Source organism: Leiobunum rupestre, chromosome 1, assembly GCF_980474605.1.
Source record: "Leiobunum rupestre chromosome 1, qqLeiRupe1.1.hap1, whole genome shotgun sequence".
NCBI lineage: Eukaryota > Metazoa > Arthropoda > Arachnida > Opiliones > Sclerosomatidae > Leiobunum > Leiobunum rupestre.
Genome location: NC_143384.1, coordinates 20,737,960 through 20,757,528, shown reverse-complemented (window position 1 = coordinate 20,757,528; position 19,569 = coordinate 20,737,960). Strand labels below are relative to the sequence as shown.

The 19,569-nt window shown below is 35.8% G+C and overlaps 4 protein-coding genes across 4 annotated transcripts; 2 read left to right on the top strand and 2 right to left on the bottom strand.

The window, feature by feature from the left end:
* Positions 1-2,997: 2,997 nt before the first annotated feature.
* Rpn5 (regulatory particle non-ATPase 5) lies at positions 2,998-5,691 on the bottom strand. The gene is made up of 10 exons (XM_090170496.1): positions 5,559-5,691; positions 5,333-5,453; positions 5,199-5,258; positions 4,896-5,132; positions 4,581-4,835; positions 4,389-4,523; positions 3,839-3,954; positions 3,583-3,769; positions 3,439-3,516; positions 2,998-3,360 (listed from the first exon to the last, which is right to left on the bottom strand). Exons 2-10 carry the CDS (start codon positions 5,438-5,440, stop codon positions 3,139-3,141), a joined length of 1,398 nt encoding a protein of 465 aa, XP_090026622.1. The 5' UTR covers positions 5,441-5,453; positions 5,559-5,691; the 3' UTR covers positions 2,998-3,138.
* A 1,806-nt stretch (positions 5,692-7,497) lies between these two features.
* On the top strand, positions 7,498-8,581 carry Ts (Thymidylate synthase). Its single transcript, XM_090170490.1, has one exon. The coding sequence runs from the start codon at positions 7,604-7,606 to the stop codon at positions 8,504-8,506; it is 903 nt and encodes a 300-aa protein (XP_090026616.1). The 5' UTR covers positions 7,498-7,603; the 3' UTR covers positions 8,507-8,581.
* A 2,485-nt stretch (positions 8,582-11,066) lies between these two features.
* On the top strand, positions 11,067-12,808 carry Efr (ER GDP-fucose transporter). The gene is made up of 9 exons (XM_090170481.1): positions 11,067-11,300; positions 11,367-11,480; positions 11,547-11,649; positions 11,722-11,771; positions 11,836-11,917; positions 12,025-12,192; positions 12,255-12,330; positions 12,394-12,466; positions 12,540-12,808. Exons 1-9 carry the CDS (start codon positions 11,218-11,220, stop codon positions 12,778-12,780), a joined length of 990 nt encoding a protein of 329 aa, XP_090026607.1. The 5' UTR covers positions 11,067-11,217; the 3' UTR covers positions 12,781-12,808.
* A 200-nt stretch (positions 12,809-13,008) lies between these two features.
* LOC149961309 (uncharacterized) lies at positions 13,009-14,564 on the bottom strand. The gene is made up of 2 exons (XM_090170474.1): positions 13,932-14,564; positions 13,009-13,876 (listed from the first exon to the last, which is right to left on the bottom strand). Exons 1-2 carry the CDS (start codon positions 14,385-14,387, stop codon positions 13,091-13,093), a joined length of 1,242 nt encoding a protein of 413 aa, XP_090026600.1. The 5' UTR covers positions 14,388-14,564; the 3' UTR covers positions 13,009-13,090.
* Between the last annotated feature and the right edge of the window lie 5,005 nt (positions 14,565-19,569).

The window sequence follows — 19,569 nt, the reverse complement described above, 5'->3', positions numbered from 1 at the left end:
ACACAATAGTGATCCACAAATTTCGAGTTGTTGGTGAAATTCTAATATAATACCATTTGCCCGATATAAAGATTTAATATTGTTGGAGAAAATACATACAATTTCTTTCATTTCTTCCGTTGTTAAAGTTTCCGTGGCGAAAACGAAATTAGTGCGGCTATACGCCTTAAGCCTAAAAATGACTGTTTTCAAAACCGCGGGAATCACGTTCCCGGAAGTTGGGTTAGATTAGTTCATGCCGCCGCTACCGAGTGGCGCTATTTCCAAAAACATTTGACGTCACTGTGAAGAAAGGATGTAGTAGAACATTTTCCTAATGTCATACTAATGGTATTATGTTACTTATGGTAGTAGTCATTCATAATCCTAGGTTTTAGAATATTATCATAGAGGGAATAACCCTGAAAACTCAAAGACAAGCAGAAACTATAGACTAAACAATTTAAATCCAGAAGGACAATAAAACATAATTCACACAAAACGTCTGTTGAATTGGGTCTAGGCGATATCTGTAAAACGTTCTTCATAATTTGTAATAACCCAAAAACTGTCAATATAACACTTCATAGATAAAAAACTCGAGTTTTTGTCTTCTACCGAATGTGTGATAATAGAAAGACGGGTAGCCAACCTCTTATGGCATATCTTACACGATAGTTATAATAGCATGCATAGTAGGATACTACTAAAATCTGGTTAGACGCAAAAATATCAAGAAAGGCTTAGACGCTGTTTACGAAAACGTCTAATTAGAACGAGCTATAAACGCTTCAAAGTTTTTAGCGGATGATAAATATACAATATGTGGCTTCTAATATTGTTTTATTATAATTAATCACGCGCTAGTTGTTAATAAGAACCGGAACGAATTTGAATAAGTGCCTATTCGGCTTTTTCTTTAAAGTGGTTCCTGCTAAGCCTTGGCGGGTATAAAAAATATCTATAACAGAGAGCTGACGTGTTTCTCTTAAACGTATAATAAATTACAATTTATTTTTGTTAAAATAGAAACTGCGGGGGCCCAACTACTGAAAAAGCGCCGCTTCTACAAAATGAAATAAAATCCACTAACTTCTCATAAATCTCAACTAAACTGACATGTTTTTTTATCTCTTTTTTAAGCAAGCGGATAGAACTTGTTATGTTTAAATCAGTTTCATGCTTTTTAAAATGTTGTTTTTTGGATAATAGGGACGTCTTGTTAAGGGCCTCCGAGTACGGGTCCGGGCCCTGGTAAAACAATAATTCCGGGGCCCCGTGACGAGACCCTTTATTTTGAAGAGAAACCTTTTGTAATCATACTGCAATAATATTAAAAATTAAGGGTAAATAAATTAAATGTATTTTCAAATGTTTTTAATTCGACTTTTATATAGTTTTTATTTAAAATCTAAGAATTTTACTTTAAATTTACCATTAAATATTTTTTTTTAAAAACGCGAACGTATGCGACAGCAATGAAACGCAAAAATGGAGGAAAAGATAATAATTTGCACCCGACGAACTACTAATGTCATCTATGTTTATTACGGAACACTAATGTACTAGCATAATGATAAGTACGATACTGGGCTAAATAATTTATCAAATCATTTCTTCCTAGTTACGTCAAAAATATCGAAAAATCATCTTCATTAACTATACTAAAATTAAATTAAAAACTCTTTCCAAATCAGTCAGTTTTAAGTCTACGCGACGCATGCACAGCTTAGGTTTGCTTTGTTGTGCTACCTAAAATTCAACCCCAATTTTTCCAACAATTCTGTTGCATTTGAGCTTACAAAATATAGCGCCATCTGCCTTAATACAAGTCAACTAAATGTGTGAGGAAATAGAAAACGACTTTTAAACTTAAATACGTCTAGGCTTGGCACTTTTAGCTGTTGTACAGAGATAAAGTTAGAACGAGCAGAAAGCTTTCGTACATTCAATTTCTAAGTTAATGTTAAATTATCAGGCTAAAATATCAGTTGAGAATTTCCCAGACTTGTGACATCACGTAACATTTTTGTAATTTGACTACACTCTATTATTACACAGGAAATGAAAAATGGGAGTTAAAGGGGGAAAACTAATTATAGACTCCCTAATAAAATGTCCCATAAAGCAACATAATTTACATTTTATGATTATTGGATTGGTTGAATTTGAGTTTGGCTGACCATTAAGAAAAAATAAACCACAAAGTTCTTAAGTTCTTTTATTTGCTGGAAAAAGGTTTCTAGACCCATCACGTCGAGACACACATAATTACTACAAAAATACTATTAAATTACTGGAATGTTAATTGGCTAATCCTTCTACTAATTTGCCTTTTAGTGAAGAAAGGTGGTATTAAGAAAAAAGTTAAAGGGCAAAATTAAAAGTGTCACACTAATATTAACTACGTTACTTATGTAAAAGGTAACATTTTGAATATATTAGGTTCAGCCACGGACAAGTAACGTCCTCTTTTGACAAATGAAGTTCACAGTTACTTGATAATTAATGAACCTAGTAAGTGTTAAATTCCCTTAAAACACCCAATAATGGATTATATTATTAAAAATAGCGTCATTTATTGATCTAAGCCAAACTTAAATGATCAGTTTTCGAATTTATAGGCTTACGTTTACAGAAACAAACTCTTATATTTTAAAATACTTTACTCACGATTTTCACTTCGTTTCTGTTAGCGAGTATCCATTGAATTTAGATTGGCATTGTTATAAAACGCGCACAATACTAATTAAGCGCTTGAGTCGTTAAAATATGGCCTAAATTAGGCCAAACGTTTTCGGGATTACATCCTAATCCTAAATAGCGCCTTCTTGGAAACTTATTACAAAACTTGGAGCAGACGAACCCTTAAAAAAACGCGGCGGAAAATAAAGCGGAAATCGCACCATCTAGCGATAAAGTTATATTTAATTGAGAAAAAACAAGTCGTCGTAGTCACACGAGCTAAATAGCCACCCCAAAAAACATCCCATAAAAAATAGAAAGAAATAACATAGATTAGCAGAAAACATTTTAGTTGTAATTTTATTAAATTCAGCAGCAAAAAATTACGACTAAAAAAGACTCCAAGTCAATGATCAATATAATATTTATGAAAAACAAGGTTAAGGAGTTTTGAATTAAATATTACCAATTATATTAAGACTCAACATGAAGATGTTTATGAATCATTTCTTCTTTGTTAATGAGATGAGTCGTTTTGCTAACGAGCTGCATCAAAGTGTTCAAATTTCTCGACCAGTAGTTCAAAACTTGATCAGGTTCTTTTTGTTGGCAAAAATTGATAATTCCAGCCAAACGATCAACTTTGGCCCATACTGTCTTATTCACAACCAAAGACGAAAGAATTTCTTCCGTTTCCTGTTAATTTTTTTAAACAGTAAATAATTTTTTAAACTATTTTTTTAAATTTAATCACAGGAATTTAAAAACACACACATCTTCAGAAAGCTCTAGCAAATTGGCCATCCTCTTCAAGTTAATTCTCGTGTAGTATTTAGCCATAATACGGATGTTCTAAATAATAAAAATGATAGATACTACAATTTACATATATAAAAAGGAAATGTATGAATTTTTTACATGTTCCACAACACGTTGTTTCAAGTCTGCCCATCTTTTGCTTCCTTCAGGCGTGGAGAGTGAGAACACGTTGGTTGGAGTTTGGGATGGAATGCTGGACTTTCCTTCGCGTAATTCATTCTCATAGTCGTGGCAGAGTCCACGCCAAACAATCAGTTCAGCACGCGTGAAGAGTTTCAGTAATTCCCTTGATTATAATTAAATTTAGGGATTTACTAATGGTTAAATTTATGAAAAACTAAATTAAAAAACTAACTTATAGGATGGGACTTCTTCAAGAGCTGTTTTATCTTCCTGAACACGATGGATTAAATCCGACTGTTCATTGTTGTAAGGAGCCAGGATTAAGTACAGAACAATGTTCTTCAAGGCCTGAAATAAATTCAAAATCATTATACTAATACTAATATGGCTGTGTTCAGTAACTCTGAAAAAGCTCAGCGCTGAGCTCAACAGTCAGCGGTTTTTTACTGAATGGGTTTTTTGACGTCACATTGAACATTCGTTGAGCAACAAAGTCATCGTTTTTCGAGCAGGTTTTTTCATTGCTCAACAGTCATGTGACGTCGCAGCACGGAGTCAGGCTAGCTGCAGACGCCTCAACAGACAATATTTTACAAAATTTACCACAAGCGTAAAAAGCGTTCAACGTTAGCAACGGCCTCAACAAAAATAATTTTTCAGATACTTCGTTGAGAGTTACTGAATGCGGCCTATGGCATGCTAAAGCCTAATGATGGTGTGCAAAAGTGAAATTGCAGCTTCCAAAAATATTTTTTAAACGTAAAAACACAAAAAATATTTACTTCATGCTTTTTAATAGTATTTTCTTGAATACATGGTGTGTCGTAAATAGCACGCCAATGCTTGCAAATATTTAAATAGGAGCTCTCTTGCTGGTCAACTTGAATCATCGAACGATAAAATTTCAATTTCAAATCCTGAAAGAAAGAACTAAATATTAACATAAAAATTAAAATATATATTGAAAAACATACCTGATGTTCTTTGTCAGTGAAAAATTTTATGCTGATCTTTTTACTAATGATTTGAGTGCGAACGTAATCTTTCTTGGCAATACATAGTCTCATTTGTTCCAATATTAATTCAACTTTTTCCTTGCGGTCCATGGACCCAAAAGTTTCAATTTGAAGATCTTGAAGAATATTTGCTGCTTCTTCTATATTCCCTTCAGCTTCTTTCATAAGGGACAACTTGTGGGTCAAACGGGCGCGTTCAACTTCCACATAAATCTAATGATGATTACATAATTTACTGAAAATCATTTGAAATTAATAGATGAAAATTTTTACTTTTCCTGAGGTAACAGTTCTTAAAGTATCAATGTACTTTAACTTGGTCTCTTTGTCTGGCATTAAATCTACAAAAGTGCAACATTCTTGGATCATTTTAGTGACTGCTTGTTTAATCTGGCCACGTCTCTTTGTTAAAAGCACAATATGTTCGATCAGAAGCTTATATTCTTTAGCTTCGAAACATAGCTTCACAATGGCAATTAAAACACGCCCAGTTGAATGTGTATCAGCCCCCTAAGTGGATTTAATAATGCATAATAAACATCTAATTAATTGTTGGTCATATTAATATATACTTACAGTTCTCGTTTGTTTCTCAAGAGCCAGTAACATTTCTAAGGCTTCCATTATTTTTCCTTCCTATATAGGAATGAATTGATTGTAAGAAGTACTATTTTTAGGATAATATCAAATCATTGATAACCTATTCATACCTTCACCAACTCCTTGCAAGCAGGAATCTTCTCATCCACAGTCGCACTGTAGTCTACTTCCATTTTGACAATCTTGCCCGAATCCATGTAAGCCTCGGTTACCGACATGATGCTTTGTTTGCTGGCGATTAAAATTGAATTTATAAGCAAAGTACGAAACATTACGTTTTTCTGAATTGATATACGTCAAATTCGGTTTTTCTCGCGTTATTTGAACACGTTTTACCTGTTAGAACCTCTTTATATTCGATAAAACTGAACCTTTCAAAATTTGATTCTGATGATGACAAGCAACTTCAAGGAAATTTCGTCTGCTTTTTTTTTCTTTTAATTTTAAAAAAGGCACTAGTCACGGCATTTGATTACTAAAATAAATGTTCTGACTAATAAAATTAACCGAAATCTGGGAGCCCACTAGTCAATTTGACTAGTTAAAAATTTACCTAAATATTCATAAATAAAGGTGAATATGACGTATCATAAATTAATCATTCATCAATGCCATTTTATTTTATCATGTAGAAAATCAAGAGTCCAAAGAGTCCACTGCAGCACCTCATACAATATCTAATTCAGAATCTCTATCTCAAATTAATTCGTCATTTGATGATATTATCAATGAAAATATTTTAAACTAGTAAAAGACTCTATGTCGTGAATAATATGTGATCGGCCAAACTCAAGTGATAATAAACGAACCTTGATAAACTCATATTTTAATTCTGAAAGGTAAAGCAAAATGTTGGCAGTCCTTCTTGTTTTATATCCCCATTTTTGCCCCCACTAGTCAGTGACTACTAAAATAAATTTAGATAGGAGGCTCGCTAGTCAGGCTGACTACTAAACAAATATCCTTATGTCCAACCCTGGTGCCAATGCCGTATTAACCCATGGCACGGTCCCTACTCCTATCCTCTCAACCCATCGACATCCCTGTCCCCCTTGTGATACATGATCCCCTGCTTTTGTGGGCCTCTTGGCTCAAGGATTATATATTCTAAAAATATAGAATCCTTGCTTGGCTTGAGCCTAGTCAGCCTTATGGATAACGTGGTACTGGTTGGTGCATTTGTCATCGTGGCAGTGCATAAAACTAAAAATAAGAAAACTATTTATAACCAGGGTCGTGTGAAGCTTGTAGTCTGCAAAGTCCCTAGGTCTGGCGAAAAATTCCCACAAGGGCCCACTAATGCGTATATTATCGCAAAAAGGGCCCGTGATTGTATAATTACTCCGGGTCCATGAAAAGTCTCTTCACGACCCTGTTTACAATCAGAAGCTATCAGGATATAATTTTGTTCTCATAAAATAATTAAAAAGTGCCATAATGTTTAGGGATTTTGTTCACACGGAATATGACTCTGTCGAGTTATGATGGTGTAATCGGCTTGGCACCATGTATTTGAATTTCGTCGACTTTTTTTTTTCAAAATAAGAAAGATATTTATTTGGTGCCTATGACAGCGGGGTCTTCGCACCACACACTCCAAAATTACATAAAAGGTCTTAGCACCAGAACAAAGAAGAGGAAAAATTAAAAAACAAAAAAAGTACCAGCTACAAAATAACAAACGAAAATAGAAAAAACTGACAACAGACGAAATCTAATGACAGCCAATTAAGAACTAGGCGAAACAAAGGTAGGAACTTAACATTAATTGATTTTCGCCACTTTAAAAATGTCACAAAGATCGTTAATAATCGCCAGGTCTCCATGCTGAACTGATTTTTTACACCATTTCTATTTGTATCATATTTGCCGGTGACTAGAGAACCCAGGAGCCTAGGTCGAATTTTTTTACCACTCTCACAAGTGAAAAGAAGATAAAAAAATAGATGGCGCTAAATTTACGCTCTGTGGCCTTTCACTATGGGCCTATCATAAAAGTTCCGCCGGGAGTAGTGGCTCACTCCTGTAATCCCAGGCGTCCGGGAGGCAGAGTTTGTGGATGGCCGTGTGAGGACGACCACCAATCCCCTAACGGGTGGTCGGAATACTTCCGCCAAGGGTGTCCCCACCCCTGTCCCCACGTATCCCCCCGTTGGCGTGGCCGTTACACATATCTCGCCCTGATTAATCAGTTATTGTGTGTGTGCTGGTGTGTAAGGCCTCGGGTCGACACCGATGTGTGTGTATCTCAAAAAAAAAAAAATCATAAAAGTTCCCGCGTTAATCAAAGCCTTTGAACCTTTGACGATTTTGTTTCCAAGCGTGACTGGTGGAATGTAAACTTTCTCATCAAGTTTTATTGAATAAATTAAAATAAAACTATGGGTATTGAGAATGATTGTAAGAGACGAAGGGAAGATTTGGATGAAGATAAATATCTCGATCAAATTAGATACATCTTAAACCAAGGTAATAAAAGATCGGATCGAACTGGAACGGGGACCATATCAACCTTTGGAACTCAAGCACGCTACTCATTACGAGATGGAGTATTTCCTTTATTAACAACAAAACGGGTATTTTGGAAAGGAGTTGTTAAAGAACTGCTGTGGTTTATCAGAGGCTCCACAAATGCCAAAGAACTGGCCAGTGAAGGTGTTCACATTTGGGATGGAAATGGGAGTAGAAAATTTCTAGACAGCATTGGATTAATGGACAGAGAAGAAGGGGATCTAGGTCCTGTGTATGGATTTCAGTGGCGTCATTTTGGAGCTGAATATAAAGATATGCATACCTCTTATAATAACCAAGGTGTTGATCAACTAAAAGAAGTTATAGAAACCATCAAAAAAGACCCCATGAGTAGAAGAATAATCATGAGTGCATGGAATCCTTCAGATATTCCGGCTATGGCGCTCCCACCGTGCCACTGTTTGGTGCAATTTTACGTTCAAGAGGGAGAATTATCTTGCCAACTTTATCAGCGATCTGCAGATATGGGCTTAGGAGTGCCCTTTAATATTGCTAGCTATGCTTTGTTGACATACATGATTGCTCATGTCACGAATTTAAAATTGGGAGATTTTGTTCACACCATTGGAGATGCCCATATTTATTTAAATCATATCGAAGCCCTTCAAAAACAACTTGAAAGAAAACCCAGACCTTTCCCACAACTCTTGATTAAAAGAACAATAATTGATATTGAAGATTTTAAAATAGAAGATTTTGAATTAATTGGCTACGATCCGTATCCCAAAATTGAGATGAAGATGTCGGTTTAAATGTCATAATAATCTACTATTTACCATGTTAAGCATAACTTGTTTTAGCTTTAATTTAGTCACATTACTTTTAATTACTATATATATTTGCACAATCAGTTTTTAAAGTTAGAAAATACAGTTGTAACCTTTGCTCATTTAGTTATAATTTATCAATAAAACTACTATAACTGAAAGCATATGTAACATAATTCGATCACGCGTACCGCGCTTTAGCGACCCCAGTGTTGCCAATTTTTGACGAGAGAAAATCCCACAGTCCAGTTCCAAACTTTCCAGCCAAACCCCCTACACGTTTTTAGCCACGCCCCCTCCCAAAACTCAGCGGAAAACATGCCAAATATTTTCAAGTTTCGTAGGCCAGCGCGGGAAAAAAATTAAATAAAAATTACTAATAATTTTTATAAAAACAATCTTTAGGGAATGTTTTGTTAAGTCATTTTACAATCTTCTTTGATTGAAACGTACGCTTAAATGAGCAGTATTTTGAAAATTGCAAGAGATTTAATATTATGGTTATTGTGATTATAGAAGTCTGATATTTTCGGTTTATGCATTTCTGGAAATAGTGTTTTTTCAAAAATGCAGGCCAAAAATCCCACCAAATCAACGATTTTCGCTTAAAAATCCCTTTATCCCACACAGCCCCAAAAATCCCACAATGTGGGATTTATCCCACACATTGGCAACACTGAGCGACCCCGTAAATCTCCTCGCATCTAATGATAATTTGCGTGTATGAATAATCCCTATAGGGGCGCTACATACGACCAAAATCCTACTATCGCCAAAGGCGGGGAATACAAGCGAAATCGTGGAAAAATGTTTTTTCTTCGCTTTTCCACTTTCCTTTTTAGAAAAAACAAGGTATAGTAAGTTAAACTATCTTTTCGCAATATATTTATGGATAATTCATAGTTTAAAAAAAATATTACCTTATAAATATTAAATGAAGAAAAAGAGACGCGTTTTTTACGTGAAGGCGCCATATTAGAATACATAGTTTTGAAGGCTGTAGAGGTGTTTAGAGCGTTTTGATAATGTCTCTCTTAAAATTTATAAATCTTTAATAATAACAAATCTTTATTAATAGTATATATATAGCAAATTCACGAGTTCTGTAAATCTAATTAGTTTTAAGAGTAAGAATCTTAAAACTAATACAATTGAAGATAAAAGATGCTTAGGTACATCTTTGGAACTAAATGGGTAAAAGATAGATGGTCTGCAGCCGGCATTTCAAGGAGGATGATTTCTGTTCAGGTTTGTACCTTTATTATGGAATTTTTTTTCAGTCAGATAAAATTACAAACTGGCCCTTACTAAATATACAATATTATTCTAGTTTTAAAAAGACGAAAGCTTAAAACTTGTTGAAACCTAAAATTATATATTTACCCTGAAGTTACAGTGAATCTTCTTTTCACTTTTTGTTTTATTTATTTATTTACATGTGTTTCAAGTATTAAACAATAATACTATGTTGCTGGCAGCATCTAGAGGATGTTCTTGGTTTCTGTTCAACTCTTTTATAATTTATAAACACCGTTAAAAAATTAGAATCATTAAAAAATATTATACTATTAGTTAAATATTAACTTACATTCGGTTTAATTCAATGTTTTTTTTAAATTTATTTAAAAAGAATTGATTTTTGTGTATTCTTCCTATCTGACTAACGTTAAATTTTGGTAGCGAAACCCTGGTGGGAAAATATATATACGTTAAATTCAGGTGATTTACGGGGCCGCTAAAAGCGCGATCGAAGTTGGCCGTGGTTGAGCTAACGTTGCCAACGTGACGTCAAAACCGGAAATTACAAAAACCGTTCAGTGGAAAAAAGTTTTCTATGAGCTTCACTGAACGTAGCCCTGGTTAACACATTACACTCTTTAATTACTGCTGATTTTCAGGAGTAGGAAGAATAACCCTTGTACTCCGCCGAGAGTAGTGGCGTACAGGAGTACGCCGTACTCCTGTAATCCCAAGCGTCTGGGAGGCAGAGTTTGTGGATGGCCGTATGAGGACGGCCACCTATCCCCAGGGCCGTAACCAGGGGGGGGGGGGGGGGCGTCGGGCCCTGCCCACCCTGGACCGTATGGTTGTATGTACAATTTTTTATTTTTTTTTATTTGTTTCCATTGCGTGCCCACCCTGAAGTCAAATCCTGGTTACGGTGCTGCCTATCCCCCAACGGGTGGTCGGAGTACTTTCGCCACTGTCCCCACGTATCCCCCCGTTGACGTGGCCGTTAGCCCGTTACACATATCTCGCCCTGATTAATCAGATGGACGAGCGGACTGAATTTGTCCCACACGTTACAATCCCGAATAAAAAATAACCCTTATACTCCGGAAAAAGAGGAGACTTTAAGTCCGATAACATTAAGAAAAAGCTACCTAGTTTCTAATAAAAAGTTTTATATTTAAGATTCGTTTCCCTCCTGAGCTTATTTAAATTTTATGGAGTGTATTTTAAAAATGGCGCTTTGAGAAGTTTGTCTGCTCCGAAATTTGTAGTGCCATCTAGGTATAATTATGTTACAGACTTACGTCTTACAGTAGTACATGGGATGATTGCCAAATTGTACGGGAGTACACAGCTGTGTTCTTCCATTTAAATTGAAATGAATAACTTCAAAGTTAAAGTAGTTGTTGTTAATAGTAGGTAAAACAGTTGTATTGATGTTACAACCGGTGTAATCACCAAAAATGAATATATTACAAATCACTGCCATAGTACTTGTATTTTTTGGGTGCTCTATAAATGTGGTTTTCTTGGAGTTCCTTGTTAGGTACAAGTTCAAATTTGACCCATTAATTCTTAATTACGAATTTTAATTACATAATTTCATTTAAAGAGATGTACCTGGTAGTGGGAATATCATTACATTTTCACAATTCTTCATAATCACCATCGAAGGACTATTTTTCACAACACGTTTCTTTACAAAAAAACCAACTGTGCCTTTAAAGTATTATCTAAAACTTATATTATGATTACCATAAAATTTTGGTGAAAACTTTTGTGATTATAATAGGCATTATCTCGCCATTGTCATCATGTTCTTCATTACAAGCGTAGCTGCCAACTATGCCCTTAATTTTAATATATCTATGCCATTACAAATGATATTTAAATCAGTATGAGTATTATTACTATAATAATTATAATTTCTATAAGTATTCTGAATAATAATATTATTCTATATTAAGGGTTCATTGATTGCAAATATGGGCTTGGGTTTCATCTTTTACAAAAAAAGGTTAATAGACTACAAATTTCTATTCATTTTATCATAATTTTAACAAGCTTTTGTTTCACTGAAGATACATATTCAGTAAATACATTTCAGTCATCCTGATCACAGTAGGGATTGTGCTATGCACTATTGCGTCTGCCAAGAATTTTGTACGTATCTTCTTTCGGTGTGATGCAAAATAACATGATTAGAAATTGGCATCATCTCTTGTTAGTTGTGTTGCAAAATTTTATTCTTAAATATGAATTTTTTAAAGTCAGGAAAAGGTGGAACGACGAGTGATCAGAACTGGAATTTCATATACTGGTTAATGGGTGTCACAATGCTCACAATTTCGTTGTTTTTGTCAGCCCAAATGGGAATTTATCAAGAATTATTAGCCAAGAAATTTGGGAAATATCCACGAGAGCAGTTATTTTATACAGTAATATGGTAATGATGTTAAAAATATTGATATATATTAATTAACGGTTAAATTTGAACTAGCACGCGATGCCTTTACCGATGTTTTTGTTCCTAGCGAGGGATATTTATTCACACGCTGTTATATTTTCAAATTCTGGTAAATTTGAAGTAAATTTTACAAGATATGGAAAATGCAACTTTAATTTTTGAAATATTTCAGAACCAGTTTCAGTACCGTTAATAGGATTTTGTCCGAAGCTTTGGTTGTACCTTTTTGGAAACGTTATAACGCAGTATCCTTAATTTTATACACTAAATTAAATGTTATGTTAAGCAATTATTTTTTTCTTACATTAAGAAATCTAGATATGTCTGTATTCGTTCTGTTAACATTCTCGTAACAGAATTTTCATCCTTGACTGTGACTCTAGTCTTAACTTTACGGAAATTTCTTTCCATCGTATTTTCCATAATATATTTTCAAAATCCATTTACCGTAACACATTGGTTTGGAACATTTCTAGTATTTCTAGGAACCTCTATTTTCGTTGATCTATTTAATATAGTGAGACAGTTATTATTTTCCGAGAGAATTAAAAAAGATTAATTTAATTAAAATATGGAACGATATTTAAAAATTTATATTTTGTTGCGCAATTTTGTTTTTATTTTAAAATTTGTTTTTAAATTGCGGTGTAATTGTTTTAAACTAAAATTAAAATTGACAATTTCAAGTCTATGCATTTAAAAATGTGATATATCCCCATTAAAAATATAAAATTTGGATAAAAAACTTGCAAGAAAATCCTAACATAAAGTTGCTTTATTAACATGTATTAACAAATATTTTTGGACAATACAAAGCAGTTTTAACTCTGTTGACTAGTTAAATAAGAATTGAGATGAAAACTTGGAATTTAATATTTTTTCTTATTATTAAACCCAGTTTTAAGGTAGGAATTTGGACTTAGTTCTAAATAGTCATTTAAACATTGAGTTGGAACTTTAAAATTTGGCGTGTGATTGTAAAAAGGATTAACCATTGAAGGGTTTTGCTTAGTATTTGGGATATTTTTGGGTGAAGTACTTAACTTGGATTGAGAGGGACTCAAAAGGTTGCTACTATTAAATGAGGTTTGATTGAAATGGTCATCGTAGTTAGGGATCAAGAAAGGGTTTTCTAGCATAGAATGAGATTGTCTGCTGCTTCGACTAACTATAACTGGAGTTTGTTCCATATTTGTACAAGAATGTTTGCGGCTAAATGGGTTTGCCATAACTTCACTTGGTTTATCAGTTAAAATGAACGATTCGTTTGGGGATGGTTCGATATTGTAGCTGTTGGAACTACCAGGAATACTGTAGGTGTGATAAGATTGTAATGAATCTAAAGAACTATCAAGCCACAATTTAGGCTTTTTAAAGTAGTTTAGGTTGGAATAGACACTGCCATATTTGGTATACTTCAATTCCTTTTGCATTTTCTGTAACTCTGATTCGGTTGGTAAGGAATTACTATTGGCTTCTTGTTCGATTTCCAAATCATACTTTTTCAAAGGATAATTGGCAAATATTACTTCTGGAACTTTACTATTTTCTTCTTGAGACTCGTAAAACATGTGGGATAGATCTGAGGATGATGATAAAGTCGAGTACTCATCATCAAATGAAAGGTTTGGATGGCTACATTTTGCTAAGTATTGCTGTAATAATATTTAATTACAACTCTTCTTCATACAAAATGCCCAATATACTTACCAAGCCCAGCAGTTTTCCTTCGCAGATAGGTGATGTTGGAACTTTCTTTGAAATATCAATTTCTGACGTTTTACCACCTAGGCTAGACAAAGATGGTTCCACTTCTTCGATTGTGAATTGAGGTAAGTGTCTATTTGTTAATTTTCGTGTTGATTCAGAATCTTGTTGCGAGTTTTCATGTTCTTTTTTGCTTTTCTTCGTTGATTTAAAGAATATCATTTTCTTAACCGATTTTTGAATGAAGTCTTTCAATGTAGAGTTCTTATTGTTAGCTTTCCCGTTGTTATTTGGGTATGGGATACCCATTGTTGGTTTCAATGTTACAGATTCTAAGTTAGAAGTGCTATTTAAATCAATTTTTGAACAAAATGATGCTGAACGATTTTGGTATTTATTTGGTAGTTTGCGAGCTTGTTTTCTTCGTTTTCGTAACTTTTTTCTATTATTTCGCGACATTAATTGTTAAGTTTAAAGACATTTCATACCGAAATACAACGAAGTTGGCAAAACGTGTTCGCAACGTGGTCAAACTTGAAACCCTGTCAAATGTTTGAACCAATCACCAACCTGAAAGTGAAACTTACGTACGTATTCCCGATTTGTAACTTTGGTAACGTATTATAAGTAACATTGATTTTCAATAAAAATAAAATAAGTATTAATATATTAATAATGATATTTATATCATTAAATTATCTAACTAAAAAATAAGTATGTAATACTTTAACTTTCTGTAGCTAGATGGCAGCAAAGTGTGTTGTAACCTGTAGCTACCGCGCAATTTACGAAGTCCAAATTTAGAATGTTAGTCAGATACCTAAAGTAGAGGCCTGCGCCGATCTGATATGGGTCGGCGGCGGCGTTTGACCCAAAATATACCGGCGGCGGCGGCGGCTTACGCCGGCGTTTAGGCCTACGGCGGCGGCGTCTTCGGCGTGGCCAAAATGACCGGCGGCGGCGGCGTACGCCGGCGTTTGTATAAATTTTAGAGCTATTTCTTGTAGCGACAGTTTAAAAAACACGCGACCAGAAGGGCAAGGGCAAATACCAACTCGTACTAGTCCTTCCATGGACTAATTAATGTACTTTGCACAGAGACGCGCCTTTCCCGAATATTTGTTTCGGGCGATTGTTAAATATGCGCTCTAGCGGCGGAGTTAGGAACTAACTAACTAATGTTAAACGGGGAAAAAGGAAAATTGGTGAGGGGAGGGAAAATACAAATGTAGCTCAGCAGCTGAAAAACACGTGGGACTGGCTTAATTTGTAAAACGTTTGTTTTAATGTGTTAATGTGTGAAGTACATTAATTAGTTCATGGTCCTTCCGAGGTAGACCACTGGCCTGACGGCAAACGACCTCCAAAATTATTCGCAGTTATGCCGGGTCGAAATTCGGTTGAAGGCTCGATATTGGCTTTTTATATTTTTGGTCGTGCTCCACGATAACGCTCTGCAGTGGCGTAGACAAGGAGGGTTCAATGTCAACCCCCTGGGCCTACCTTGACTATACTAAATTGACACCCCCTTCTCGACACCCATCTTAATCTTAACATTCTTGGACCCCCTTTGACGAAATTCTGGCTACGCCACTGACGCTCTGAGCCTTCCAATCAGAAATAAATCCGAGTTACGAATAATATCATTTTTGCTGCCGAAGGTTATCATCGCACGGTGAACATATTGCTATTTTGATATGTTATTTTCCATTTAAATAGAATTTAAGATATTATGATGTGATTTTATAAACGTATTGGACGTCTAAAATGCAGTATATCAAATGCTTCATTTATTGAATTTCAAGTAAAAAATTATTATCCGTCTCGGATTTTCCATAGAGGTAACCTGCCCGATGGCGTGGATCCAATGGACCGTTCACGAAGTGGGCCTCCGTAAACATGGTAGCGTTATAGTTGTTAAAGCTGGAACCCTTAGTCTTCTAGCAACCAAAAAATATTAGACCCAGTCCGCCACTGATTATTATAATGCAATTTTAGAAAACATCGATAAACCAAGCAACATTTAAATTTAAAGATAATTAAAATGTGGATAAGCCTTGGTTATATTAGTGAAAATGCTATTGCTCTGCGTCGACCAAAATCCGAAAACCAAAATTTGACGTTCGACGTCGTGTTCCAATGTAGTTATTTTCGCGTAAATGAAAACCAAGCTTAATATACCAAAAAAAGTCTATAAAGAAAAAAAAAACGGCGGCGCGCCGTTCTTAGTATCGGCGGCGGCGGCGGCGGCGTGCGCCGATTTCCGAACAATCGGCGGCGGCGCGATCGGCGCGTTCAAAATTATCGGCGGCGGCGGCGTTTAGCGGCGGCGCAGGCCTCTAACCTAAAGGACAAAAACATCGTTAGAATTTCGGAAATTATTATTATTATGTCTACTTAAAGGGCCACTTTTTCAATATAATAGCATAAGTAACATAATAACTATAAGTATGACACTTCTTATTTTTTAATGCTTATTTACTGACCGAACCTTTTGACGACTGCCAAGCTCCTACTTGGACTTGCACTCGAACTGAGTAGCGTGATACCGTCGTTGGTCATATTTAAACATATTGAAAACTAAACGTAGCTCTGAAAATCAGTTCGTTGATAATTTTCCTCAATTCACATGCTTATTATTAAAGGGGCTCCAAAGGTCGGTGGCAAAAAAAAAAGAAAATTGAGCATGCTTTTCATTCCCCCCAGCCCCTCACTCGGCCTTGGCAGAGGCGGGCAGAGTCAACCGTAAATTTCACACTTTACTGACTTTACACATATTTTGCCACCGAACTTTGGAGCCCCTTTAATAAATTAATATGTTACTTATGACAATTAGGTGAATATTATAATACCTCTAAGCGCAATTTAAATGTAGTCATGTCCATAACTTGGATTAATGAATGGGAATATAACCCTAGCAGGGAGGTTCTCGCTACCACCAATTCTAACTCGCACCAAGAGTTTTAGAACTAGTTTAAGCCCTGCTAAAGTTATACTCATTGAGTTGGGAATATTAATCTAGAGATCCAATCAAATCTGCTCCCCGCGAAACAAGTTTTTGAAAAATACGAATGTGCCGTCTGCTCTAAAATGACGAGCAAACGTTATCATATGACCCGTGGCGCCATCCATTATTTTGAAGAAAAAAATCTTTTTGCTTGAAAACGCGTCTTATTTGAACGAATCATTGAGAGATAGACGGCGCCACGGGTAGAATGATAACGTTTTCTCGTCATTTGGGACGCCGATGGGAGCAGATGACAGTATTCTTATTTTTAAAAACTTGTTTCGCGAAATACTGAAATCCGACGTTTCGATTGGACCTCTAGATTAATATTCCCAACTCAATGGTTATACTCCCTTTATATGTCAAAAAAAGTAGCGTGGGGAAAACCAAGTGGCTGAATCTGCTCAAACTGCACAGTGACAGTATCTCTGGTGACACTGGCGAGAGGTTGGATTTGGCATGTTCTAGTTCAAAGATAGTCCGTTTTGGGGCGCTGCCATACAACGCTAAAGGTATTAACATATGTAACATAATTAATCATAGGTATACCACTAGCTCTATTTCTTCACTAACGGTTTGTTTCACAGATATTCCGTCATCCGTACCCTACGTAATATTTGACGTCATCGAATCTCAAATGCCGATTGTATAATTAGCTCTACAACTGATAAACCAACGGCCATTATTTTAAAGCGTTTTCCATTTGATTGCTCGAGATTCGCTCCGAATCTGTCTCTGACGTCATAGATCTCGCCTCAATCGACTAGAGTAAAACCGCAAATGGAACACCCCATTAGCATATTCCCGCGCTTTGTTGTTTTTCTTCTGCTAGTAATTTGAATTTTCGCGTCTTGGTCTGCCATTTGCCAAAAAATCTAAAAGGAACACGCAAAAATTTGCTCCGATCTCGATCTTTTCCGATGATCTGTTGAAATCGGCAGATCGGTTTTAGGCGATCTAGGAGCACCCGAGAGCAGATCCGAGCACGCAAATGGAACATAAAATGTTGATCAATAACATTATATATATTTATAACCTTTTCGAGCATCATTTATAAATGTCTCAACTTGTACATTTTGGATTAAGCCAGCTCTCTAAATATTTAACTAGGAAAACATTAATTTTACAAATACTATTCGCGAGAACCGAATTAAAATTAACGCTCCTAGCAAGAACGTATTTATTTATTTACGATCACGACCTCTTTTGGACTTTTGGTTGCCGTCGAAAACTAGATAGCAGCGTTGCCAACCTGTACGATTATTATCTTTTGAACGATAATTTTTCATTCTGTACGATGACGGTACGATATCGCAAATTGTTATTTGGAATGAGTTTTTGCGCAGGAAAAGTGATAGCAAACGTAAAAAATCAAACAAATCGAGTTTACAGAAGACTTTATAATTATTTTAAAGGTTTTTCAATAGTACTATAAATTTGCCAAAAATACGATAATTTGGGGTGATACGATAAAGTGACCTGATCAGGCTGGAAACGCTGTGCTAAGGTAAACAGCGTAATATAATTTCACACTGTTTTGTGTTTTCATCATGGTAACACAGATTTTGGCGAAATGATGGCGGTCTGATTTAAGAAATTTTAGGCATTTTTATCTAATTTGACAATAGAGTAGTATCACCTCGTAGCTTTGGCCATGGCCGCCATTTTAGGCGCGTTTTTTTCTCTATAGGAAAAAGCATGGGTGACGTTGCGTGATGTAGCATTGAGCTACTCTATAGCCGACGCTAGATCATACGCGCTACCTCGGAAGAGCATGGCACTGCAGCGCCATCTATGACTATATTGAGGATCAAAATAAAAACTTCATCGGTGTATGCTTCAAACGCGTCGGAAGACGTCCGTTTTAATGAACCAATTAGAGCCTAGCGCCGCCGATCCAACGCCGCCGTCGCCGGTATTTTATTTGGGGCTGAACCGCCGCCGTACCATTTACTTTTCTGCGCGCCGCCGACGCCGCCACCCATAAATTTTGATCTCGCCGCGAATCTAAAGAAACGAAATAAGGGACCGAAAACTCGTGAGTGAGAAACAGACTGGGGAGCGAATTTAGCGAAAAAAATAGTCAAGTCTATTTTTGCTCGCCGGGGTGAATGTAAACAAAATGAACCCTTCCTTCTAATGCTCTCGTTGGGTCATACCGTCATAAATCTGATTCAGACACCTGTAGTACGCCTGTGCGTTTTTTCTCTTTCGGGAATAGTTGAATCATTTATTTCATAATTTCACAGGATGTATTTGAGGCTGCTAGGCTGTTTACTACTTTTATACTAGGCCCTGAGCGTGTCCGCGGATTCCTTGCTCCTTCTTAGACATGGGCGATTTGGAGGCTTTTAGTTTGAAAGGATCATGCCGGGTACAGTGGCGTAGCCAGGGGGATACAGGGGCACATGTCCCCCCGAAACGTATGGTCGTACCGACTCGTACGTACAAATATTTTTATTTTATTAAATTTTTTTCAGTTGTGTGACCCCCCACCCGAAACGAAATCCTAGCTACGCCACTGGCTGCGTAGTTTATCGAAAATACTCAAAAATAATTCCAGCTTCAACAATGCAACCCACAGCAAAACTAGCAACAATATTCAGGACAACCGTGTACAAGGGTCGTTTAACT